We start from the raw sequence: 27,164 nt of genomic DNA on the forward strand, positions 1-27,164 counted from the left end.
ATAATAAATTCCTCTTTATATTATTATTGGTTAAAATTATATATTATATATATAGTATTATATATATATATATATATATTATATATATATATATTTATATATATATATATATATTATATATATTATTATATATTATATATATATATTTATAATCGGTTGTTAATGGTTCTTCCTTACAAGTGAGCAATATATTTTTAACATACCCACATAGGGGTGTCAATTTTCGGGTCACGAGTCGGGGTTCAGGTCGAATCCGGAAGTTGACTCGTGTTAAAACGAGTCGAACCCTAACCCGACGTTCTAATCCGGGTGCTGGCAGCGCGGGTAGCTTCGCAGGCACGGCGGGCAGGCGCAGGTAGGGTGCATGAGCAGGTTTAGGCAGATCCACAGGCATCCGGGCAAGGGCGGGTAGGCCATGGGCAGGTCTCGGGCAGTCCATTCAAACATGTTTTCGATTGACCCGGCAACCCGTCAGGTTAACCGAAATCCGACCCATTTTTCAAACGGGTCTAATCCGAGAAATCCGAACCCTACCATTTTTGGAAACGGAGTCGAGTCTAACCCAAATTTGGATCGGATTTTCATGTCGTGTCAAATATTGACACCCTTAGCCCACCTTATGCATCTCCAACCAAACAATCTATTTTTTATTTCAATATAAAAAACAATCATATCAAATAATAATTTATTTTCTATTCTAATATATATTCTTTCTCATTTCATTTTCTAAATTTCAATATTTTTACCTCAAAAATTTTTTTTGAACGTCTCACTATTCACATTAAACGTCGCAGTGTTCACAAATGTGTTTTTTTTTTTTGGGGAAATATGTTCACAAATGTTATTTGTGTAGGTGCCCTTAGTAATTTCAGCGTAAAAAGAAGCCTAAGCAGACCCGTCGCCTACAGCGACGCGGAACCCTTCCCTATTTTCCCCCGTCCGACTCCATTCTCCGCTTGGTTTTACGATCTGCTTCAATTCTCAGTTCTGAAGATCTCAAACCCTAATCGTTGGCCATAGGAACCAGGGGACTGCTTCGCTCAACGGACTTGGCTCGTCATCGTGCACTAGTTTCCTCTCTTATTCTGTCAGTTATCTGCACTTTTTCTTTTGGTAATTTCCGTATCTTTTAAGGATATATGTTATGCATCGAGAATTTTCGGATCTGTTCCTAGAAGGAGCTTTATTATGAAACAAGCTGCTTGTTTGTTGGTTTTTTAAAAGATTACGCTTATCAATCTTTTACTAGTTCTCTTTTTGTATTCGTTTGCGCATCCCAATTCGATTAATATTTCATGGTTGTTGCGCGAGTAGTTTCTATAGTGATGTTCTAGCTGACCCTAATTCACATGATTTTCATTCCCTTGCTATCATGGCAGCAAGGAAGGAACACGAAATACCATTCTGTACCTTTCAGATTATGGGTTCTGGGATTTAAAATTCAAAACAATGATTAGGTTTATTTCAAAACCACAATAATTGCTCTTGATTCTAATACGCATAGGTGAGTATTGACCTTTTTGGCTACTATCTTCTTCATGGTTTCTCTTAAGAACAATGCACTTACTTGTCATGGACTCAAGACAAGAACACGAAGTACCATTATGTGCCCTTCAGATGTTGAGGATTCTGGGATTGAAATTCAAATCATGGTTATGAAAAAAGAGATAAATGGTTAATTTAAAGCCACAAGAATAAGTTCTGATGTCTAATCTTTGGGCTGAGCATTGTCCTTTATTGGCTACTATCTCCTTCCATGGAACTGCACCCCCACTGAATTAACTAAAGATTGTATGCAATATGGAATACCAATCAGTTGCTAATAACCTTGTAAATTATCTGCTTTCCTTCCTCAATCTTGCAAATTCAACATAAAAAAATGCATAACTAGTGCATTGAGCTCTTGCAAATGCAAAGCCAAGGAAGGGTGATGTACACAATCTTATCATCTATTTTATGTGGTACGTCTGTAATTTTCCTTGGCAAGCTAATCCTTACAACAGAAGCAGTTGCTGATTTTTTTCTCTTATATTTACGGCTAGCCTATCATTATATATGTCTAACTTAAGCCTAACCCACAATCCTAACTGGATAGATCTACCTATATCGTTTTTTGTGCAACTTGGCTCTTTTGCCTTAGTTTTTATGTTTTAGGAGAAAATATACATTATGCTTGAAGTTTTACCCTTTACAACTATTATCATATCAATTCTAACTTCTAAGAATATGAGTGGGCCTTTTTTGATGGAGATATTTTACCCTCGTCGAAAAGTGGATGTTTTCAAATTTATGTCCAATAATACTCAAGCCACGATGGTTTCAACATGGTCGTTGTGTTATATCTACTCTCAAGCTTGTTGGCCACGTTACATTTATATAATATATTGATTTCTTTTTAGATGTTGTATGCTACTGGTCATTTTTAATAGTTTGAACTTATCACAACCATATAATTTTGTCAATAATCTTAGAGACTATATTATTTATTATTAATTGTTGTTGTTGTTATTTTGTCTATTATATTTTGCTAGTATTAATGGGCTATTTGATTGACTGAAAAAATGAATGTAGTGTAAAAGGAATAATTTGGAGTTGTTTGGATAAAGATAAAATGAATGGCATAGGTTACTTTTTTTTTGTTTGGGGAAATGGTTTTGAAATTTTTGATCATGGAAATAAGCTACTTCGTAGACCCTGCAATTGGTTAGAGTCTCTTCCATTGGGTACAACTTTTTGTACTATTATAGAAATTTTTTCACAATGAAGATATATGATTGACAGATATCAATTTTTTTATTAGTATTGAAGTAGTAGCACCACCGCCAACAATAACAGTGAATAGTGTGATTATTGTGGTAATATTAGTTTGCTACAGTTTATTTATGTTTATAATAGATTTTTGGGTTGTGGAGATTTTAATTATTAGTTTCCAGAGCGTTAAAAAACCTTTTAAATTGTGGACTTGCCTTAGCTTTTGTTTGTTCGGAACCAATATGAAATTTGGGGACTAAGCTCTAGTGCATCCCCAATTATTTATCCACCTAAAGGAATCTTCTACATAATCCTGGTTTGACTTATTTAGACAGTCGTTGGACAAAATCATGCTGTAATTATTTTTTGTATACTTTGTAAAACCTTTGGTTTTCAAGGTTTGGATATGATTGCATTGCATATTTGAATCTGCTTTGCTAACTTTTTAGCACGGGTGTAGGTTTCTGCATGATTGAAGGAAAGCAATTTTTTGTCAATATTTCAGTGATTTCTCAGAGATTATTAATTTGTTGATCAAATTTTTCTATAAATTTCTCTATGTCTATGTATTAAAATGCTATAAGAAGTTTTTGGCATTTATCTCTGTTCAGAATATAAGTCAGTCTAATATCTTACATTCTTCACTTTGCTATTATTGCTTGTTTTATGCAGTCATTTTATTTCACTTCTACTTTACTTTGAATGGGTTTAGAGTTCTCCATTGCTCGATGTTGTTTCTTAGTTTGGCTTCATCAAACTTTGATTACCTTTAGAGATTTAGCTTTCATACTAAGGTCGTTACTGTCCATTGCTTTCTATTCAGAAGCCAGGTCGTCTAGCTGATGGCTGAGAGAGCTTGTGTGAAACGGCTTCAAAAGGAATACCATGCCCTCTGTAAGGTATGTTCATCTTAGCTCCGTATGCATCATAAATTGATTAAGAATTGTTTTTGTTAACCTTTCATCTTTCACTAAAATGATTTTTTCTTACATGGAGTAACTTTCATCTTTGTCATCATTATCATTTTTCTTATCCAACTATTATGAGTTTGTAGTATGAATTCTTCTTCTCCACTCATCCTTGCTAAGTGTTACATGATGTGTTATTTCTATTGTATATATCTTTTTCACAACTTATAGTCATGTTATATTTGACCTAGCCATTTTCCTCCACAATCTTTTCACAATAATTTGTTAGACCGGTCCATTGGAGAAGATAGGTAGAAGAGAGATGGAAAGAGAGGGTGACAGTCAAGGAGCACTGTATAAAGATTTTTTTTTTGCCCCCCTAAAAATAATCACTATAAGCACCACATTTATGAACTCCACACCTTATAAAATAAAAAATAATACAACTGCCATTGCGTCACCTTCCCAGTCCCAATAAATGTAAGAAGCAAAAAAAAAAAAAAAAAAAAAAAAAAAATCCTCCCATGGTCGCTTCTATTATCACTCTACTTAGAGTGCTAGGCTTGCAATTTTTATATTGAAGAGATGGTTTTCATGTAAAGATTCCAGCAGCAAATTTTAGTGAACCAAGTCTCAATGTTATTTATGATTTTTAAGATTATTCTAGATGGTGTTTGTTGCTTTATATGAACTGGAAGAAAGGACATGCTCTAAAGTAAAGCTAATAATGTGATCATCTCATTTTATTTATTTTTTCCTGTGGATGCACAATGATCCAATCAAACTTTTGCTGAGTTTCCCTTTGATTTTTTATTGTATAAACACTACTATATCTAATTCAGGAGGTCTGCAGAATTTCATGATCAACCATTGGAGAAAATATAGTTTAACTTTTGTTCACTCTTGCAAAATGGTATATGCATAGTTTTCTTTGTGGTATTTTTCGTGATTTCTATTATTTCTTCGGGTAGCTGTTAGAACAGTCCATGCTGGACCGGTCCAGTCGGCCATAGGCAAATGGCCGGCTCAAGTTTACATGAGGCAGATCAAGCAGGTCTGCACCTTGGGAGTTGCAGCCCAAGGCAATTGTGGGGCCCACTAGGGAATCCCATTAGGAAGGAGGTGGTGGCTAGTGCTGTAGAGGGATTTGGCTTGTGATGTTTAATTGTATGCTTTAAGAAGGAAGGAAAAATTAGGGTTAGGGTTATCTGATAATTGTGGCTGATTTTGTTGCCCTTAGTACTTGGCATCTTGGGCTCTAGCGGCGTCTAGGGATTGGGAGAGATAGATCATTCTCTCGAATTGAGGATCAACTGTATCTTGGTATTTTCCTTCCGTTATATTTGATTATTGCAATAAAATCGTTGTTTTTTGGTTTTTCCTCGGAGTTTGGTGGATATTTCTCATTGTTTATTCAAGATTAATAGGTTTTCACTTGAGATCTTCAAGCTCAAGTGTTTCTTATCAAAGTGGTATTAGAGCAGTTTTGATACTTTTTGGGCTATTTTTGTGAATTCCGACGGCTGAATTTTATCCGGAAAGGGGCTGTTTTGCTGATTTTGTTGTCGAAATCCAGATTTTTTAGTCCAACAAAAATTCGGGTATTGATGACGACCAAGAAAGTGAATGCGTTGGAAGCACTCCCCTTGAAGGGGAGATGAGCTGAATGAAAGCAACAGTGGAGGATAAAACATCCTCCATGGAAGGCTAAGTTTCATATCTTCATGAGATGATGAAGAAGATATTGGACAATTAAAATCAAACGGTGGCATCGGAGGAAAGAGGTCCGGTAGGGAGAAATACGAATTCTGAAATTTGTAGGAGTGAAAACAAGGTGGAGATCGTAGAGGAGAGAGGTGGAAGGTATGGAGAGAGGCATTGTTGTGGGGGGCATGAACCAAGGAGTGCTGATTGGGAAAGAAAAGAGGGGGATTATGATAGGAGGGGTGCTGATTTTGAACGAAGAATATGAGAAAGTGAAGATGGGTATGGGTATGAGCATAGAAGAGAGGATCGGGACACTTAAGGAAGGGGAAATTATGGAGGAATCAGGAGAAATGGGGGAGATCCGAAGGTTTGAAAGCTGAATATGCCCATTTTTGAAGAGGATGAGGCACATGGGTGGATCTACAAGGTAGAAAGGTATTTTTCGCTGTCAATGGGTTGACGAAGGAAGAGAAATTGACGGTAGCTGGCTTATATTTGGAAGGGAAGGCGTTGGCTTGGTATGGAGAGACATGAGAAGGCCCATACTGAGTTGGAGGGAGTTCAAGGAATGCGTATTGGAATGTTTCCATACCAGCAGGGGAGAGGCTTTCTATGAGAAATTCTTTGCACTAGTGCAGGAAGGCTTCATAGTAGATTACCGTGAGAGATTTGAGTACATGGCAAGTTGATTGGATCGACCATCGGAGACTATTCTAGAGGAGAATTTTATGAAGGGACTCAAATCAGAGATTCAAACAGTAGTGAGGGTCATAAGGCATCTTGACTTGGGAGAGGCCATGGAGTTGGCACAACAGGTGGAGGATCAGAAGTACCAGGAGAGGGGAGCTAGAGGCAGCAGTTTAGGTGGCTCTTACAAGATGACTACCACTCTCTTAGCACCCAAGGGGCCTGTATTGGGCAACATTCATGGGACCCCAAGGGAGAAGCTAGTGGGAGGAGGAAGTTGGGGGAACTTCAAAAAATTGACTAAGAGGGAGATGTAGGAGAAGAGGGTGAATGGATTATGCTTCATATGTGATGAGAAGTATATTCCAAGACATAGATGTCGGGATCTAAATCTTCAGGTTCTCACCGTCTGTGATGATGAGAAAACTGAGTAGGAAGGTGAGAGTGAGATAGGGGGAGAGGAGGACAAGCTGCATCTGAACATGACAAAGGTCTCCCTGAACTTAGTGGTAGGATTCACTCCGTGTTATACTGTTAAGATGAAGGGGAAAATAGCAGGCAAGGAGGTGGTGGCATTGATTGATAGTGAAACTACTCAAAATTTCATCTCCAACCAGGTCGTGGACTAATTGAGGGTGACATTGGTGGATACAGGGTGTTATGGAGTAATAATGTGTATAGGGAAGGTGGAGACGGGCCAGGGGATCTGTTCGGGAGTAGTGTTGATCATATAAGGGGTTCAGGTGAGGGAGGATTTTCTCCCATTGGAGTTGGGAAGTATTGATGCCATCCTGGTGATGAAGTGGCTACATACCTTGAGGAATACTAAGGTCAACTAGAGAGCATTAACGATGGAGCTGGTGGTGGAAGGGAGAAGGGTAATGATCAGGGAGATGCAAAGCTCTCCAAATCCAAAGTTTCACTTAAAATCATGGTGAGAGCATACAGGAGGTTGGGGAAGGTTATCTGGTAGAGCTATAGAGATTGGAGGGGATCAGATTGGAGGAGGTTGGGGACATCACTCTTTCGGTACAACCATTGATTCAGCAGTTCAATGAGGTTTTTCACCCACCTCAGGGATTGACACCGTAAAGAGAGCATGAGTATGCTATCACCTTGAGGGAAGGTGTGTCACCCATCAGTGTCAGGCTCTACCACTATCTTTAATTTCAAAATGATGAAATTGGGAAGTTGATCAGAGAGATGCTGGAAGTAGGGATTATCAGGCGCAATATGAGTCCTTTTTTTAGCCCAATGTTACTAGTTAAAAAAAAAGGATAGGAGTTGGAGATTATGCATGGACTACAAAGCGATGAGTAAGAAAACTGTGCCGGTCAAGTTTCTTATCCCAATGATAGATGAGCTGTTGGATGAGCTGAGTGGGGCAATTATCTTCACCAAGATAGATCTAAAGTCAGGGTGCCATCATATTAGAATAAAAAGGGAGGATGTATTGATGACTGTTTTCAGAACTCATGATGGGCATTATGAGTTCCAAGTGATGCCTTTTGGCCTCACTAATACCCTAGCCACTTTCCAGTCCATCTTGAATAAGGTTTTCCAACCCTATATCAGGCGATTTGTGCTGGTATTTTTTAATGATATTCTGGCATGTCAGATGGGGAGCATTGGGAGCACTTTAGGAAGGTTTTAGAGGTATTGCACGAGCATCGGTTGAGAGACAATCTGAAGAAATGTTGCTTTACCCAGGCCAGTATGAAGTACTTGGGACATATAGTCTCTCAGAAGGGTGTAGCTATAGATCAGGCCAAAATTGAAGCTATGTTGAGATGACCACTACCCAAGAATTTTAGGGAGCTGAGGAGATTTTAGAGTTGACTGGCTACTACAGGAGGTTCGTGAAGGGCTATAGCACCATTGTATGAACATTGACAGAATAGTTGAAGAATGATGGCTTCTTGCGGGGGGAGACGACCACAATAACTTTTGAGAGATTGAAAAAGACCATGACCACCGTGCTGGTCTTGGCCCTACCAGATTTTACTCAGGTCCTCATAGTGGAGACAAATGCCTCAAGATATGGATTGGGAGCAGTACTCATGCAAAGCCATCAACCCATCTCTTACTTCAACCAGGTGTTGATAGCTATAGCCAGGCTAAAGTCAATCTATGAGAGGTAATTGATGGCAATTGTTTTAGCCATCCAAAAGTGGCGACGTTATTTGTTAGGTCGGCATTTCATTGTCAGGATAGCCTAGCGGAGCCTGAAGTACTTGTTGGAGCAGAGGATGATGATAGAGGAGCACCAGAGATGACTATCAAAGTTATTGTGATATGACTTTGAAATCCAATACATGCCAGTGATAGAGAATAAGGCAGCGTATGCCTTGTCTAGATGTATGGGAGAGTTACAGACGATAATAGTGTTGATACCACTGATGCTGGGTTGGGGGGCCAATAAGGAGGAAAGTGCACGAGATAAGGAGCTGGGGAGGATTATGGCAGATTTATTGAAGGATGGGAGTAGCCACTCGGGCTATTCTTTAGAAGGGGAGAGGCTTCTATACCATGAGAGATTTGTGATGCTTAAGATATCAGTCTATATTCCACACCTTCTCCAGGAGTTCCATATGAGCATTGTTGGGGGTCATTCAACAATGCATAAGACATACAAGTGACTCGCCTTAGAGTTGTACTGGAAGATATGGAGGAGTTGGTAGCCAGATGTGAGATCTGTCAGAGGAACAAGTACATAGCCATGTATCCAAGAGGATTACTGGCTTACTGCAGCCCTTAGCTTTACCAGGTCAGGTGTGCGAGGAGGTATCCATGGATTTCATAGATGGATTACTCCAATCGGAAGGGTTCACAGTGATTTTAGTGGTAGTAGACCGATTGAGTAAGTATGCTCATTTTATTCCCCTACGACAGCCCTACACGGCAATAACAGTGGCATTAGTGATGGGGACATCAGATCATCATGGAAAGTTTATCAGAGACGTGGCCGCCGATCTACGGCCACAATCGAGTCTTTATATTTCTGAGTCATTGATGTATTTTATTATTCATGTATTTTGTTATTTGCTTAGGTGTATTTTATTATTTCCCGTTGTACTCCTCTTATGAGAGTTGTTGTATGTAAGCCCAAAGGGCATTTATGTCTTTTGTTTTGAGTCATTTGTATGAGGCTATTTAAAGCCCCACTTTGTTCTATTTTGATTAATGAATGAATATTATGAAAAATTTCTTGCACTTGTGTGTTTGGGGAGAGTTTGAGAGTTCTTGGAAAGAACTTTGGAGAGATCCCTAGGAGAGGGAAAACGGATCACCCACCAACCTTGGAGACGGCCGGGTTCGTGGTTCTACCTTCCCTATCGTTTTTTCCTTCTCCTTCCTTCCACAACTAGCCACCGGTTTGAAATCCCTTCTCACCTCTTTAAGCCGCCGGCCACCATCCAAATTTCACCCGACCAACCCAACGCACCTTCACCCCACCGAAATTCCTCCTAATCAAGCTCCACCAATTTCCCCCACAAGCCGCTGGCCACCTTGCCCGAAAGCCCGTCCAAACCGCCGACCCTAGTTTCCCCTAGCCGCCGGCCTCACCCTTCACCCCTCTTCCTCCCTTTCTTCCCTAATGCATAATTTCCTAATTTAGATTGAATCAAAATTGGACCGATTTTGAATTCAAATACAATTGATTTGAAATTCAAAATCTTTCTTAATTTACTAAATCTATTTTAGGAAAGTTTTTTAATTAAACTCCTATTTGAATTTTAAATGAGAAAGGATTTAATTAAATCTTTCCTATTTCTTAATTTTGAATTAGGAAATTTCTTTTAAATTCCCCACATCCCCTCCCTCACTCCTATTACTGCCGGCCCTCCCTCTTGAATTCCTTTGGGAATTCTTTCCTTGCTCTCTTGGAAATAATTCAAACCCCCCAACTAGCCACCTCATTATTTCTTTCCCTTAAAATCAGCCCATTATTTTGGAAACACTTCCCAACTCAGCCATAGCTTACCCGTCCCCATGTTTTCCCGTTAAACCCCTTTTCCAAACCCGGCTACCTCCTCTCTAGGCCACCTTCACGGTTGCTTCTCTCCACATCCAAATTCTGCTACCTGCCCCACTATCCAGCCAGGGAAACCTGTCGTCCTGCACCGTTGGAAGCCCGAAATTGCTGTCCAAAGTTTTCCAGCATCAGAAAGAAGCTGCCCAAGGCTTTTCTGAGCAATATAGGTTGTTGTCCAGAAAAGATTTCTGCATTCTGGACAGATTATACCTGCTGTCCTGAAGTTTAAACACAGTAAACTGCTGTCCAGCAGTTTCGGCTGGATTCTTTTTGCTGTAGCAACATCGGAGAAGCCTCTCCTTGTCATCCAACCTTCCCAAAGTCAAAACAGTAACGTCTCGCATGGATGGCTGACCCGAAAACAATATATGACTTCTCCTACGACAACTTCTTCAACATCTCGGCTATTTGTTTCCCGACTTTGACTAAGGTGAACTTCTCCCTTCTTTTCAATTATTTTCCTAATCTTCTAATTTTGTAGGTGATGACGAATCACAAGGAGCCACGCTTCACCTTTGCCTAAGCTTAGTAAACGTAGGATTTTATCTCGCCATTGCCAAAGCTTAGTAAACGTAGGATTGATTGCACTTTTATTTGCTTCTAATCTTATTGTTAGATTAGGGATTTTTGTTGAAAACTATTCTATTTGCATGACTTGATTTTCTATGTTGTTTTGATAATCCAAGTGCTTAGTGTGCAACTTAGCCTAAACGGAAGTGACCACTCTTATGTTTTATTTGATCGTTTGTATTTGCTAATAGTTCTAATTTTAATTGCTTAATTCAAGAACTCGTGCAAATTCTTATTTCATCCATTTAAGCACTTAGTCCTACATCAATTAGCTTTCATCACGGAGGTGGTTAGACTGCATGGAATACTAGAGTCTATAGTATCTAAAAGGGGATAATGTATTCCTCAGTCACTTTTTGGAGGGAGTTATTCAAACTACATGAGACAGTACTGAAGAGGAGCACTGCCTATCACCCGTAGACAGATGGACAGACAGAGGTGATCAATAGGAGCTTGGAGACATACGTATGATGTTTTGTGTCGGAGACACCCGGCTGTGGGACAAGTGATTAACATAGGTAGAGTACTGGTACAACACTTCATTATCATTCGGCTTCTCAGATGACCTCATTCAAAGTGTTGTGTGGATGGGATCCACCTCACCTGGTGCATTTTTTGCATAGTAATCACCCCAATTTCTTTAGTAGAGGAGTACTTGGAGGAGAGGGATAGGGTGTTGGAAGAAGTGAAGAGACATCTATTGAGGGCTCAATAGATTATGAAGAAACATGCAGATGGGCATATGAAGGACATCCAATTTGAGGTAGGAGAGAGGGTTTTCTTGAAGCTCCGGCCTTGCAGGCAGAAGATAGTTGCCAACAGGAGGAATGAGAATCTTGCCCTAATGTACTTTGGTCCATATGAGGTATTAGAGAGCATTGGAGTGATGGCATATCGACTGAAATTACCATCGACATCAACTATACATCCCATGTTCCATGTATCCCAACTGAGGAGGGCAATTGGGGATCCTGCAACGCGAGTTCTGAGCTACCAGTGACATTGACAGAGGACTTGAGGTAGATCAGTAGAGTTGATGGGGGTTCATCAGGGAGAAGAGAGAACTAAGGAAGTTCTGATCAAATGGAAGAGCCTACCATCCTACGACGCCACATGGGAGCTCTATGAGAGGGTGAAGCATCAGTTTCATTCCTTTCACCTTAAGGACAAGGTGATTCTTTGGGATGAGGGTATTGTTAGACCGGTCCATGCTGTACCAGTTTAGCCGGCCCTAGGCAAAGGGCTGGCTCAGGTTTACATGAGGTGGACCAAGCAAGTCCGCACCTTGGGAGTTGCCACCCAAGGCAATTGTGGGGCCCACTAGGGAATCCCATTAGGAAGGAGGGGCCGGCTAGGGTTGTAGAGGGATTTGGCTTGTGTTGTTTAATTGTATGCTTTAAGTAGGAAGGGAAAATTAGGGTTTGGGTTATCTGATAATTGTGGCTGATTTTGTTGTCTTTAGTACTTGGCGTATTTGGGCTCTAGCGACGTCTGGGGATTGGGAGAGATGGATCCTCTCGAATTAAGGATTAACTATATCTTGGTATTTTCCTTCTGTTATATTTGATTATTGCAATAAAATCATTGTTTTCTGATTTTTCCTCAGAGTTTGGTGGATATTTTCTTGCTATTTTTCCAAGATTGATAGGTTTTCACATGAGATCTTCAAGTGTTTCCTATCAGTAGCATTCTCTTTTTGCGAAATATCATATCACATATGTTAAATTTTCTTAGCAGAACATCTCTTTGTACTTTTTTGTTTTCATTTGCCACTTTAAATGCTTAATTAATCCACTGCCAATCTACAGGAACCAGTTCCCCAGATTGTAGCCTGTCCATCACCCAGTGATATCCTAGAATGGCGTGAGTATACTAAACTAGTTTGGTCCATTATATGAGATCATTAAATCCTTTTAATGTTGCACTCTTTCAGGTTTTACCTTTTTTGTTATTTGAATAATTCTTTGTCTTTAGATGCGGTTATATGTTAAAATATCTTGTGGCTTTATTCTAATCCACTTTTCTGCTCAACTTAGCATTAAATTTTGTGAATTGCATATACTGATATTTAGGACCAAAACTATCATTTTCTTCTTTTTCAGCCCCGCACTCCCTCCATACTGGTACACTTCATGTGATTTCGCCCTTGTTAAATCTAATAGTCCTACCAAACCTTATTGCTTGGAAGAAAATTTGGGTTAACTAAATAATTGTTAACTTACATAATTTGGATGGGAACTTTTTCTTGTTTGCTCCTCTTCATAATTACTCCATTTTAGTGGTATTGTTTTTAATTGGTTATTAGACTTTCCAATTCCTGGTCCACTTCACCAATCCAGCTTTAGAATGGGCTTCATGGTGCCCTCAAAATGGTTTTGTTAACTTCTCAGTGGGCCTGATTGTTATCTGTAGGTAATTATGTGGGGCATAGACTTTTGCTTTCTCGCCATTTCCACCCATAACAAATTCTCATCCCCCCCCCACAACACACACACACCCAAACAACCCCCTCATCTCCAACCTGGCTAGTGGCGCTGAACATGAGGGATGTGCTTATTAAATCTGGATCTCATTCACCAGATACCACTGTTATTACTTTGACCATTTTGTTGAAACCTAGCCTGTGGTTCCTTGGTTGGGTCTTTCTCTGATGTCCACCTCCTAGTGTTAGCAAAGGCATAGCTTTTGTTAATTATTTTTGTCTAACTTTTACCTTATGGTTTTTGCTATCAAATACAGCTGCTTTTGTTGTCAAATTTTTTTATTCACAGTATACAAAAGTGTTTTTGGAATAAGGCAACATAGCCTTGAGCTATGAATCCTCACTAATGATTATAGTATTTAGGGTTTTTTCTTTTTCTTTCCAGCCGGTCTTTTGTAGTTGACTAGTTTAGACGCTAATGCATAATTCTAGCTGCAAGTTGTACAATCTTTGACCTTTATTTGGATGCTTTAATGTTTAAACTCTAGCGTTCTCTTAAAGGTCCACGCCTTCATGCTCAAAATTTATTCATTTGAATATTTAATTTTGTATGACTAAAGATTACTAATTAAAGTTTATTTGCACAAAATGAAGAGGGCTAATATTTTCCCCATATATCAGCTTGCTGTATCTTGTGTAAACTAATTTATTTGTTGTTGTTGTTGTTGTAGTAGTTTTTACTATTATTTTAGTGCCTTTTAGTGAAGATGCAGGATCTCTTTATCATGTTGCTTCCATACTGGTTTCTCAACATATTGATTGTCAGAATATTCTAATCATGGTTGGGCAGCATTATGCCACTTACAATGGATATTGATGTATTGTTCTAAGCAAACATATCTTTTTAAGAATTGATCATTGATGTAGTCAATACCAACAAATGGAGTTGTGCATAATAATAATAATAATAATAATAATAATAATAAAACAAATGGAGTTGTGCATGAATTATGTTAGGTAACATACAAGATAGTGATTGAGTGATTTGCTCAATTAAATTTGTCCAAACAAAGCAAAAGATAGTTATTTTCCTAATCTGAATATTTATAATTATGTTAATTTATTATACTTATTTCTAGTCATAATTTATTTGAATAATCGATATGAAAAAATGCTTAATTAAATGCGTGCATACCAAGTTGATATCCCCCCCTCAAATTACTCCATTTGTTAAGAAGCATCAATTTGCCCACAAGAAATTGATTTCTGTTAACTTGTTTTTGGCTTCGTAAATGTGTCTGCAATTTGAAGGTGTGCGGAGATATTTGTAAGCTAAATAACAAAATTGTTGGAAGTTTCCGAAATTGAGTGACAATCAATTTTAATATGTTTTCTTTGCTCTTGGTAAATTGGATTGGCGACAGTTTAGATGTCATTGGTGTTGTCTTCATGGAGAGTAGGATTGTTCTGAGAAAGCCAAGTTCAGACTGAAGTTCTTGAAGTCAGGTAATCTGTGAACTTGTTGCAGAAATTGCATGATATTCAAACTCAGTAGATGATTTACACCTATACTATATGGATATTTCTTATTTTTCCAGGTGATCAAAGAATCACCAAAAAAACATATACCTACCTATGATTGAGCGTTGTGTATCAATAAGTCCCAATTCACATCATTTATCTCAAAAGTTGAGGTGAATCAAATGGAAAGAACGATTCCTTGAATGGTAGCTAAATACGACCGATGAGTATTTTATATAAATTGTCATGTGAAGAAATATCTAGTTAGGTAATTGTTAAATGGTCTAAAGTGCCTACCAATTGTCTGAATGTAGTGGTATCGGCCATCGGGAAGAAGATCACTTTCTTCACTATGATACTTCGTGTTTACTTTTAAATGAGTGTCCACAGGGGTTGTCTTTTATAGGCTATCTGAAGGAACCAGGCCTTGTGTATACTTATGTTGGTTTAAGTATGTACCAGAGACATGAGTGCCACATTCAAATCTAAGAAATAGATAAGAGCACAAAAAATTTTTATGAACAGTGGCTAGAAAATATTTTTGTAGATTACTAATTAAAATTAAAATCTATTATAGTAATGATAAATATCATCAGCATAAACTAGAAGAAGAGCAATTCCACAAGAGGTCTTATAAAGAAATAATGTTGAATCATATTGGCTTTGATTAAAATAGAATTTAAATAGGGTTGTTCTAAATTTATGAAACCATGCACAAGGTGCCTTTTTTAATCCACTTTTGTTTGCATACTTCTGTAGGAGAAGTAGGAATACCAGCTGAAAGAGTCATATAGATTTCTTCATTGAGATCACCATGAAGAAATGTACTTTTAACATCCATTTGGTGAAGTGACAATCTTTGTGAAGCAACAATTGAAATAACTCATACAGTTGTCATTTTGGTTATAGGAACAAAAGTTTATTCTTAGTCAACCTCATATTCTTGTTTCAACTAATGGTGATTTGAATTTGATGAACAGTAGTTAGCCTAGCAAAACCAAAACTAGGCTCATGGATCCTCATGGGATCTTTATGAAGGGAAAAAAAAAATGAAGACCGATTTAGTGCATTGGTTCTAATACCATGACAAATAAATTTGTGCACAAATTGCTTTGCTTCATTTAGATGGTTCTACACATTAAATAGGAAGAGGATTCAGTGATTTACTTAATCAAATTTTTATTTAGATAATAATTATTTATCTAATCTAAATGACTATTTGTAGTTATACTAATTAATTATAACTATTTCTACCCATAATTTCCCCGAGTAATTGATATGAAAATAAATGCCTAGTTAAATGTATGTGTATCACCTTGATAAATCCAAGGTTTATCTTTGACTTGAAATTTAATTATTTTGTTCCGACTGTTAAAAGCTTTTTGGTCCAATAATATTTTATTTGAACTTGAGTTTTTCCTCTTTTCGATATATTTCTACCTATATCATTATGCTTGGCACTGATTAATGTAATGCCCTCCATTCAGACTATGTTCTCGAGGGAAGCGCTGGCACACCGTTTCAAGGTAATTAAAATGCTTATATCATATTTTACTTTAGCTTGATTAATGGATTTGATATTATATTGTCATTGCTACGAATTTTAGTTTTTCCTTTCAGTAATTGTGTAGTATGAATGTCTTATTACTTTTTGCTGGTTTTTGTAGAATCATTCTGTGCTAATAGTATATTTATCAATAAGTTTCTCTTAGTAATGCTATTTCATCCACTAATTTTTTTCCTTTTCTTGATTTCTCTGTTGTCTTATTGATTTTAACTTGCAGGTGGATATTATTATGGAAAAGTCAAATTTCCTCCTGAATATCCATACAAGCCTCCAAGCATTAGGTAGCTTACTCGTGCCTTCGGTTAACGATAAATAAATAGCTATGGTTCAACACTTGTAACTATTTTTGTTTTTATTCGGGTCTTTTTTTGTATAATTCTGTTTATTCCTTCTTTTGTTTTCTAGCATGATAACTCCTAGTGGACGATTTGCACCTCACAAAAAGATCTGCTTATCTATGAGTGATTGTAAGTTTCTTTACAGAAATCGTTTCTTAATTTTTGACAGTAAAGTTGATTTTAACTTGTCACCATCTTTCAGTTCATCCAGAGAGTTGGAACCCAATCTGGTCTGTCTCAAGGTAATGGCAAATAACACTAGTATGGGGTAATGCTACATGCTCTCAAGGATCTCTGTCTTTTGACTCTATGTGCTATCTAAAGTCCTCAATTGTACATCTTTTGTTCGACCTTTAAATGGATATAGATGCATGCTTGATTACATACATGGTTTGATGTATATGTGGAAGGGACCTTTAATTAGTAATGTATATCATTGTTAGTTAGGCATATGGGCAAAGTGTCCTTAGATTTCTTTTTACAACTTTACTACAGTTATCTAACTATATTTTTCTCTCTTTTTGCATTTTATATGCAGCATTCTTACAGGACTTCTCTCTTTTATGGTACGTTCATTTTACACCAGCTATAATAATGTATTTTTTTTTTGTATTCACTTCACCTGCAACTTTCTTGGCCTTTTCCTTGTAATATACAACATTACGGATATGCAATACGTTTTTCCTAGTGTATTTGTTTCATCCGCATTGTCCCTTTTTTGGATGGGTGATGTTTAGATTTAATGGGTTATTTCATGCTCAATAAAAGGAGGGATATATTAAACGTCCAAGTTTTATTCTCATGGGCATGGAAGCACTAGTTTAAGTCCTATTTGTCCCTTTTGTCTTAGGCCAAGTAATGTAACACTTCGTTTGGTAATGTTGCAAGTGCTATGCTTTCTTGTTTGATAAGCAATAAATGCATACTAATCTGACATAGAATGGCAATTTGATCTAGAAATATGATTTGTGTGATCATGAAGCTTATGCCGTCGCTAGGATGTAAAATTTCAGGTCTTTTGCAATTAAACTTCTATAAGTCTTAAAATAGACCTCACTTTGAATAAACAAATATAAAGCATATACATTGATACTTGAAGAATTGTAAAATAATTTAGACTATGTGATCTGAAAAAGGTCTCAATATATTAATAGTTTTAATGTGCAACTTAAATTAAGTTTACACTTATACACAGTAGAAAAAGAGGACTAGTTATAGATAAAATAACTTCAAACTTTAAATATAAATTTTTTGATGAAATTTAAAGACATTAAAATATATATTTTTTAATGTGCATGAGAGATTTTGTGGGAGTATGTATGTGGATCCTAAAAAGCTAATGCTTATTGAAAATTTTCTTCTGCTCAATTGGGATTTCACGAAGAACATTATGGAATTTCAAGGGTAGATTTCTTTGCGTTTCATGGAGATTTCCCTTGTAGACTAGGATTTATTTTAATTACAAAAGATTGAGATTTTTTATGGATGCAAGTTCCCCATAGTTAAATATCTCTCTTGTAGATAGAGAACACTCTTAAGGATGTCATTTGTACTATTATGGGCTGGAAGTTGTCAGCATTAGATTGGAAGATGTCATTTGTACTATAGGTAGTCAACTCGATATTGGATTGGAGGTCTCATTAATCCCTTGTGATAGTTAAACTTGGTGGACCAATCTGCTAAAATCAAATGGGTTGCAACCATGGCTTTTAAGGAGCCTAATTAGTCGCCATGGTTTGAAAATGATGAAGTGTGGTCTCTTGTCTTACTCATAAATGAGTAGTTATAGAACACAATTCATTAGGGAATTTGTGAAGAAAGAGGAATAAACTTAGTGAAGTAACATATTAATGAATAATGATGAAACAGTAGTAGAAACATTTGTATAATAATTATATATATTAGCAGGTAAGTCAGGTGGAGGCGTCTTGGGAGAACACCTGGATGCATTATTATTGTTGCTTCTGTACCTCTTAAGAGAGGACCAAAACTCATGTATTGCATATATTTGATTTATATGGACCTTTTTGGGCCTAATTATGATTATTATGCCCTTTTGGGCCTAATATTTTTGTATCACCTGCATGTCATGGAGGTGTATGTGTCATGTTGTTTGAAAATAATAGAGATCCAACCCAGTAGTTATGTGATATAACCATCCTGATTCTGTGTATGCCTGGACAGTTCAGATACTCTCATAGGAATCAAATTAATGTGACTCAGCTGATGGTGTTTGCATAACCTTCTTATTCAAATGAGTACCTTCTTCTTTATATGTCACCAAATGCATTTAAAACAAAGCTTCACTAGTATGCTGACAATACCTGGTGAGTACAATATATGAATCCAAATATATATGTGTGGTTATTCTTGAGAGTTTGCCAGATCCAAGAATCAATTAAATGCGTATAGCATTTAGAATTATTTTAAGAATATGGTTGTTGTCATCCAAGCGCTTTCCCATTTAACTAAATAGCTGACATGCCTTAGTGAGGTGTTAAATATCTGGCTGAGAACATTACAAATCATGCCAAGGACATTTACCTTGCTTGGAGGATCAACTAGCTTGTTGAGAAGCCAATATTTTTTTGCTGAGAAGAATATATGTAATGTATGGACATAGATAGGTTAAATTATATATTGATAGGTGGATATAAATGCATTATTTAGTCATATCATGTCAGAATATTAGAAGTAATGTGCAGTAATTATGTCTCAAACACATCCTTGAAAGAGCTGATTGCGAAGATAAAGGTTGTTTAACTAAGGCTGCTTAAAAAATAGAGTTCCAGAATGGAGCAATAAACTTGCCCAGTGACTTAATGTATTTGATGAATGAGGGGATGGCATTGTCAAATGAAGGGCTGGAGTTGACGAGCTCGGAGACAAGTTTCCGAGCTGATATGCTTCAGAAAAGAGAAAAGTGTTTTACGAAATGGTGAGAGTGATGTAAGACTACATGTAATAGAAAATGCAAGCGATTGGAAAATTACACAAACAGGAATAGAGTTTTGCAATTAGTCAACTTCTCGCATTTCTTAATAAAGTTTTAAGCCAACAAGTTGGTGATTAAGCTTAGGTTATCAATTACACAAGAAAAGATTAGAACCATAAAATAATCATAGCAAATTATGCCATGCGAATGTAGGTTTTTAAAAGGAATCCCTAATTTAACAAGTAGAATAGTCACTATGGGAATCCACTTACTTAAACTCTTAATTTGGGCGATGCGGATAGATCTTCATGATCACACGATGCCAAGATTGATGGAGGATTAAAAGGTGTGAGGAAGGGAGAGAGTTTACCCAAAATAGGAGATACGGGATAACGAAGACGATGTGTGCTTGCTTCTGAAGGAAGGGCAGTAGTGCAAAGTCTTCTCTCAAATTCAAACAACAATATGGCACCTCCAGAGAGTTTGGGCAGCACTCTGATGTCTGAAGAAATTCTGGACAGCAATCTTGCAGGTCTTGGAAACCTTGGACAGCAAGTACGTGAAGTTCCAATCTTGGAATAAATGAGATTAGGGTTAGGGAAGGTGGTGGTTGGCTATGGCGAGTTAAGGGCAGCAATAGCAACATCAAAGGTGGAGAGATTTGAGATGAAAGATGACCCAAGGAAGAAGGAAGTTATCTCCAAACTTGGGAGTGAATAATTATGGGAGAATAATTGAAAAACAAGAGAAGAAATAAGAGAAGGGAGAGGAGCGGCTAGCATTGAATGGGGGGAATTTGATTTAGGGAATTTAGGAACTTGCCAAATACAAATTATTATTTAAAGGAGATGTTATGGCAAGTTTCAAAAAAGGGAAGAGGGAGGGAGTTGGGCCGCGGCTAGCATGGGTATGGGGGGTTGATTTGGGGAGTTAAGGATTACTATATTTGGAAGCTTAAAATAGGAAAGGGTATTTAAATAAGCTCCTATTTAAAATTCAAATAAAGCATGATTTGAGGGACTTTTCTAAATTAACATTTTCTTATTTAGGAAATAGAATTCAAATTCAAATTCATTTGAATCTAGATTTAAATGATTCCCAAATTTGAAAAGGAGTTAAATTAGGAAAGGACTTGAATGCTAGGTTTTGAAATTCAAATCTTGGGGGGGGGGGGGGGTGGGGACTTGGAGAGAGGGAGATGGGTGTCGTTGGTTGGTGGGTGGGTGCCGACATGGGTTGCGATCGAGGGTTCGGGCCAAGTGAGAAGAGGGAAGGGTGGATCAGTCAGGTTTTGGTTTGGGATTGGAAAGAGGGGGGGGGGGGGGGGGGGGGTGCTAAGAAAAGAAGAAGAAGAAGTTGGTGGAGGAGATGGTCATGAGCCCGAATGCTTTTTGCGGCTGATGGATATTATTTTGTCCTCAACTAGGGACTTCCACTCTCATAAGAGTTCTCACAACTCTAAGAACACAAGTGCTGAAATTTTCATAATATTGATCATCATCCTCTCAAATGAGGGGAAAGGGCTATAAATATCCAAAATACAATGACATTTTTAAAGACAAAAGTACCACCTAGGGTTAAATAAGACTACTCTCTCAAATGAGGGTAAAAATGGAAAAAATACATGATTAAAATCAAATACAAATAATAGATCAAAAATAAAGTGGCCTAATCGTGGCCGTCGATCTCTGGTTCCTGCTCTGATAAATTTTCCACGGTCGGATGTCCCCATTTGAGAGCCTCATTATTCTATTGAAATCTTGATATATTAGTGGTGGGATAGGAAATTTTTTTGAGTTGAATATCGACATCTGTGAGTGAACTGTGAAGAGTTCACGTAGAAGTGTCAATGATATGTTAACCCCCTTACTATTATTTGTTGAGGCAATTGGACATATGATCGAGAGAACCAAGAACGTGGTTGAACAATTGTATGAGGAGGCCAAGTCCTTTGTAGAAGTGGTCGTGTACCTAAGAGAGGTGGCCCATATATGCAGACACTATAATGGGGAAGTGCTAAGAGATGGTGAAGAGGAGTTACATGTGTTGATTGGTGGGAGTAGTTGGGGGTGAAGACAGACTTAACAACTATGACACCAATATGAATCCATGTGTCAACATGCTTTGCTGGAAACCTAGAAAAGTTGAAGTCAGTAGATGTACTTTTGAGGAGATAAAAACACTGCCATGAAAATTTGTAAGTGCCTTAAAGTGGAGATCTGAGTGATTGTAAATATTACCAATGTGCTTAAACTATTGATAAGGTGTTGTGACGAGCTAGGTATGGAATGACGAATTTGTCAAAGTAGTTTTGCAATGCTAAGATTGGGGGTCGAGACAAATCCCCAGGATAGTTAGTGGAAAACACCAAGAGATGCATACACTTGTCTTTTGTTCTTGATGCTAAATTTAAAGTCATCACAATTGAATCCTTCACATTTAGCACCTATGTTGAGGACAGCTAATCAATGTATGAAGTTTGATGATCCGATCTTTGAGGCGCCTTATCGAATTTGATAATCTCTTTAAGAGATGATCAATGATGATGCTACTCTGGATTGAGGGGCAATGAAGGTTGCGAGAAATGCTTGGTTTTGGGCATGGTTTAAAACTGTGCATTATGAAGTTAGGTCATATCACACAGAAATCACCTTGAGGCATAACCTCACGTGGGGTTATGGAATGATATGTTATAATTGTTGTTGTGCTATTTGAGGCGTTTATTATGGATGTATGCCTCAATTTTTATGTTATGGAGTGTTAGGCTTTTTTAATTTGTTATCTCAAAGCTTAATTAACATTATAATTTACACCTAAGCCTACTTCATAAGACCCATAATCTATGATGTATAAACATGGATACAATAACACATATATGACGTAGCACGAACAACAGATATTTCAATTATTAAAAATATATGACACGGATGTGAGTTGGAAATAGTATTAAAATTTTAATATTTTGAAAATAGTGTACATAAATTGAATAAATATACTATTAATAATAATTTTAAAAAATAGTCATTTAATTAAAATTTGTTCTTAAAATAATTAATATTATGATGTCTCGAATGAGATATCGATGACGTGTGTTAGGTATCAAGAGGGGAGATGATAATGGTGTTGAGAGTCGGGCATCAATGTTTTGGATTGGGCATTGGGTGTTGATATCGAGACGATATCAGCCCTCGATGTCGAGATAGCATTGGTTGTGGATGTTGAAATGACGTTGGAGAAATATGAGATGTCAAGGCGGTGTACGGGCGTGATTGTGTGTGCATAAATTGTTGGCGTCGAGCGTTGATTTCAAGACAACACCAGATTTTGATGTTGAGATGGTTTTGAAACGTTGATGTTGTGATAGTGTCGAATGTCGATGTTGAGATGACATCAAGTATTATTGTGAAACCCTAGTTGTGATCATTAAAGAGAAATGAAAATGAGAATGTTCAGGGAGTGAGGTTTTTAGTGCAGGCTATTGATTTAGTAGATAAGAAATAAGAAATTTAGTTTTTATTTTTAATAAATAAAAATTTGAATTACAAGAAATCGTATTTAAAAAAAAAATCATAAAATATTTAGCATATGCATGTACAATTTGTTTTAATATTTTTTAATTGCACAGTCTTCGGCATATCTAACATGTGTCGAAGGCTTGTTGTGTTCAATACATGTCAAGCACTGCATACCTCGTTGAGTAGAAGTGTCGGTGCATCATAATAATTTATTTGAGGAACAAGGACATGTTAACTTGTTAAGTTTGGACATCTTGTTTATATTTACTTATTTAACTCATTTTTACAGATCATTAAGTATTTTAATAAAATTTTTGATGTACTTTGGTAATTTTGGATTACTCTCAAAGCTTTTTTTGAGAGGAAATTGAGCTCAAAATTTGATGCTACGTAGTGTTGAGCGTGAGGAGGATTACTTTCAAATAATTTATTTTTTTAATTATTTTAAATTTAATTTTAAGACGTGCACTTCAAAATGTCAGCTTCTTCCTCATGAAAAATACACTTAAATAACCAATTGCACAATTTTAAACCTTGGTTTCATATATGGCTTAATGATGGCAATATATATGGTGATCAAGGATAAGGTGTAAGTTCCATGGCATGATTATGATGGATCAGTGGATGGGAGAATTTTCTGATGGAGGCTTAGAGAGAGGTCTTCAATTGTAACTTGGAGAGTTATGCTCTAGTGGAGATTTGTAGCAAGAGAGAGGATATGTTGCTGGGATAGCTACTGCATGGGAGCAAGATATGATGATTGTATGGGTTGGCTAGATTATAAAAATTGGTACGGGCATGAAGGCTAATGGGGTTTTTTCTCCTTTATCAATAGAAATATGAATGGGGCTCGAATTGGAGAGCCCGTTTGTGAGTGATGTTTCTTTTTTTTTTTAGTAGAACTAGGTGGGAGGCAATACTGTTAGGCATATTAAATGGCGTGTTGGGAATATATGAAATACCTTTGAAATGTGATGCTTAAGGAATTTTAATTTTTTAGGTGTAGTTGTTGGCCATTGCCTCAAGTATTGATATTTTTTATAAATGAGTAAAATGTGTAATATATATATATATATATAAAATTTATTTTTGCTAATTTTAAATGAATTTTCTATTTATCTAAATTGATTGAACTTCAGGTCAATCCATCGAATTAAATTGTTCTTATACTCATTCTATCTTTTTTGGTTGCATAATCACCACTTAATGGTATTACTGTTGGGTTTTTTTTTTCAGTAAAATGTTAAGCAATCATATAACTTTTTTGTGTCAGATTTATCTATTTGTGTGAACTTAGATGCCATTACTGATAGTATTGGAACTTGTTATTCCTTAAAAAAATATAAATAAATAAAAATTGCATTTTATCAGATTCTGTAGGTTTCAAGGATAATTAAGGCATCCTCCTTTCTAAAATATGGGAATGCTTGATCTTCCTATTTATATGCTTAAATCTTATGGTTTATGTACGCAGATGGATGATAGTCAAACTACGGGAAGCATTAAGAGTACAGATGATGAAAAGCGACGCTTGGCCAAGGCTTCGCTTGCATATAATTGTGAAAGGTGAATTCTTTGAAGCCCCTTATAATGGTGATTTGTTGAACTATCATAGTTTGAATAGCTATATAATTTTCGGAGTTAAACTTGTGATACTGCCTCAAGTTATACCGCTAAGACTTACCTGTTTATTTAAAACAAACGTTATTGGGAGGTAGTTTTATTGAACTTTTCTTGCATATCTGCCATTAGATTTATTAAACCATCGTTGTTGAAGATTTGACACAAAGGTAACGGTTTATCTGCCACAATAGGAAATCTCTTCTTTTCTCTTGATCAACTTTTTAATAATCTAGCCACATTAACGATGATGAAAGCTGGGGTTTGACAAAAGGAAATAATGCTGCATTAAGGGGCTGCTTGGTTGCAATCATTTAGAATTTATGTTTTGGAATGCAATAGTAATTTTTTTAATTTCTGATTTCTCGTAGCTTTTTTTTGCTAGTAAAGTAAATCTTTTAGTTTGGCTTGATATAAAATGAAGAGTGAAGCTTCAATAAAAAGCAGTGGTAAGGTTGCCTTCTCACTATTGTACAGTTAACTCCACAACTATTGATAAATGATTTTTTTCTCAAAATATAGAAAACAACAAGAGCTAATATCCATATCATTCGAGCAGTAGAATAAGGCTTCGTTTGGGATGGTTTTTTAACTACTTCTTAAAGCAGCTTTCTAGTATAAAAATTAAAATTTTTGCTGTAAAAAGCTGCCTAAAGAAGCAGTAAGAAAGCCATCCTACACGAAGCCTAAGTAAAAAATTACTAATAACCAAACATTTAGGAAACCTCGAGCCTGCTACATTCAGCTGAGGCAATCAGACCTAGAGCCGATCAACTGTATGGTTTTCATCCCAAGAGAAGGTTAAAAATATTGATTAGAAATGGAGGCAAAGCAGGAGGGAGTTGACGGCCAATGAAGACCAAGCATGTTGTATGGTGGGATGGTTTCATCAAGAAAGTGGCATTGCAAGAGGTTACATAGCCAGGTTGAGGCAACCTTGTAGTATTAACTTGTAGGATGCGTTGAAGCTAGGCAGAGAAAGAATGTTTGGAAGGCGAACATAGTGAAAAAAGGGGGCGCACATAAGGGCACTTAAGGAACTGTGCGAACATATTTATCACTTTTGAACTGCGTTGATAGAGAACTTTCGAGGTATTTAAAGAAAAAATATTTTTACATTGTAATTACTTTTTTCTCCCACCAATCCTCAAAAAACTTAATATACTTGCAAACCTTCTGCTTTACAGTTTACACTGCTAACGCTTCCACCCAAACAACCCCTAATATATATATATATATATATAGGGATGATTTTCTAACTGCTTCTTAAAATTATTTTTTAATATAAAATTAAAATTTTTATACTAGAAAGTTAATTTAAGAAGCAATAAGAAAGCCGTCCCAAACGAAACCTTAGTGTATCATTGCTTGCTAGTTGATTTTTTAACACAAATAAATCCAATACTCATTTCTTTTGTCGACAACTTATGTGATCCAATCGAAGAGAGATGCAGTCTTACAAGCGCATCAATTTCGGACACAAATCAAGAAAATTTTCATTTTTAACTGTCGATACATTTGGCTCAACACTTTTTTCCCCGTAAAGGGGGTTCTATGTATTAGGATAGTTTGGACTCGCTTCATTTAAACAGCTTCCTGTACTCAGTTTAATTTAATGTTTTTTTGGACAACTTTTTTTATTACTTCTTAAAATAACTTTTTGGTTTAAAATTTAAATTTTTTATACTAGAAACCTGCTTTAACAAGCAGTAAGAAACCCGTTCCAAATGAAGCCTTAATCTGAACTCAGATTACTAATGGAAATTTTACTCTTTTGTTGACAGCAAAAACTGCCCAAATTTCAAAAAACTATTCCCGGAATATGTAGAGAAGCATAATCAGCTCCGTGCCTTGGAACAATCTGTTTCAGAGCAACCAACTCAGAATCAGCAAACGAATCCCACTCCATCAACCACATATGAATCAGCCAAAAGACCAGAAAATGCTGTAGAACAGAACATTCCAGCAAACATTGTGAGGAACAGGCGGCATACCAGAAATGTCTCCCTTTGGCATCTTTTGCTACTTGCATCTGTCTTCGGTGTAGTCATGGCTTTGCCTCTCTTCCAGCTTTGACATCCGATTCTGCTATGCTAATTTTATATGAATCTTCTGCTTGCCTTTGTGTTGGATATTGCAGAATCAAACGGATCTATTTGTTGTGGCAAAAAAAATTTCAATCTCTTCGTAGTATTTTTTGATTTTTTCGGTGAAGGTGGATTCTATCTTTATTTTGTTCGTTGTTTGTGTTTAGGCATATGATTTCTTAATGTTGGAAAAAATATGATTAAAATCGAATAGTTAATGGGATATATAGCTCCCATGAGACGACCATTCTTCCATGTTGATTACTAAATTTTATGAGTGTATATATCCCATGAAGATTCCAGGTGAATTTTTGGTGAATGATATTTGATGATATTTTTAATTGAAAGGGTTATAATTTATTAAGCATGAGAAGTTTACGTGTGATCTCACAATATATTGATATAAAAATGACTGGTTGGGTCTCACTTATATAGACTTAGGCTTTGTTTGGGACGGCTTTTTTATTGCTTTCTAAAACAGAGATTTAGTACAAAATTAA

General features: G+C 36.6%; 1 protein-coding gene across 3 annotated transcripts; it reads left to right on the plus strand.

The window, feature by feature from the left end:
* Window positions 1-857: 857 nt before the first annotated feature.
* Window positions 858-26,911, plus strand: LOC110094627 (ubiquitin-conjugating enzyme E2 34). 3 transcript variants are annotated; one of them, XM_028699276.1, is made up of 10 exons: window positions 858-1,113; window positions 3,575-3,650; window positions 12,468-12,522; window positions 16,090-16,128; window positions 16,387-16,450; window positions 16,575-16,636; window positions 16,710-16,749; window positions 17,046-17,073; window positions 24,432-24,523; window positions 26,362-26,911. In XM_028699276.1, exons 2-10 carry the CDS (start codon window positions 3,594-3,596, stop codon window positions 26,651-26,653), a joined length of 729 nt encoding a protein of 242 aa, XP_028555109.1. In that variant the 5' UTR covers window positions 858-1,113; window positions 3,575-3,593; the 3' UTR covers window positions 26,654-26,911. The 3 variants fall into 3 exon arrangements, with proteins under 3 accessions (XP_028555109.1, XP_028555110.1, XP_028555111.1); XM_028699277.1 differs by having other exon boundaries at window positions 3,578-3,650; XM_028699278.1 differs by having other exon boundaries at window positions 858-1,087.
* Window positions 26,912-27,164: the final 253 nt, after the last annotated feature.

The sequence above is a fragment of the Dendrobium catenatum genome, unplaced genomic scaffold (assembly GCF_001605985.2).
Source record: "Dendrobium catenatum unplaced genomic scaffold, ASM160598v2 fragScaff_scaffold_1226, whole genome shotgun sequence".
Classification (NCBI taxonomy): domain Eukaryota; kingdom Viridiplantae; phylum Streptophyta; class Magnoliopsida; order Asparagales; family Orchidaceae; genus Dendrobium; species Dendrobium catenatum.

Excerpts from the sequence above, each read along its gene's own strand:
- LOC110094627 (XM_028699276.1), top strand. The coding sequence starts at position 3,594 with ATGGCTGAGAGAGCTTGTGTGAAACGGCTTCAAAAGGAATACCATGCC. Across the intron at positions 16,637-16,709 it reads CTGCTTATCTATGAGTGATT|TTCATCCAGAGAGTTGGAAC; the intron begins GTAAGTTTCTTT and ends ACCATCTTTCAG. Across the intron at positions 16,750-17,045 it reads CCAATCTGGTCTGTCTCAAG|CATTCTTACAGGACTTCTCT; the intron begins GTAATGGCAAAT and ends TTTTATATGCAG.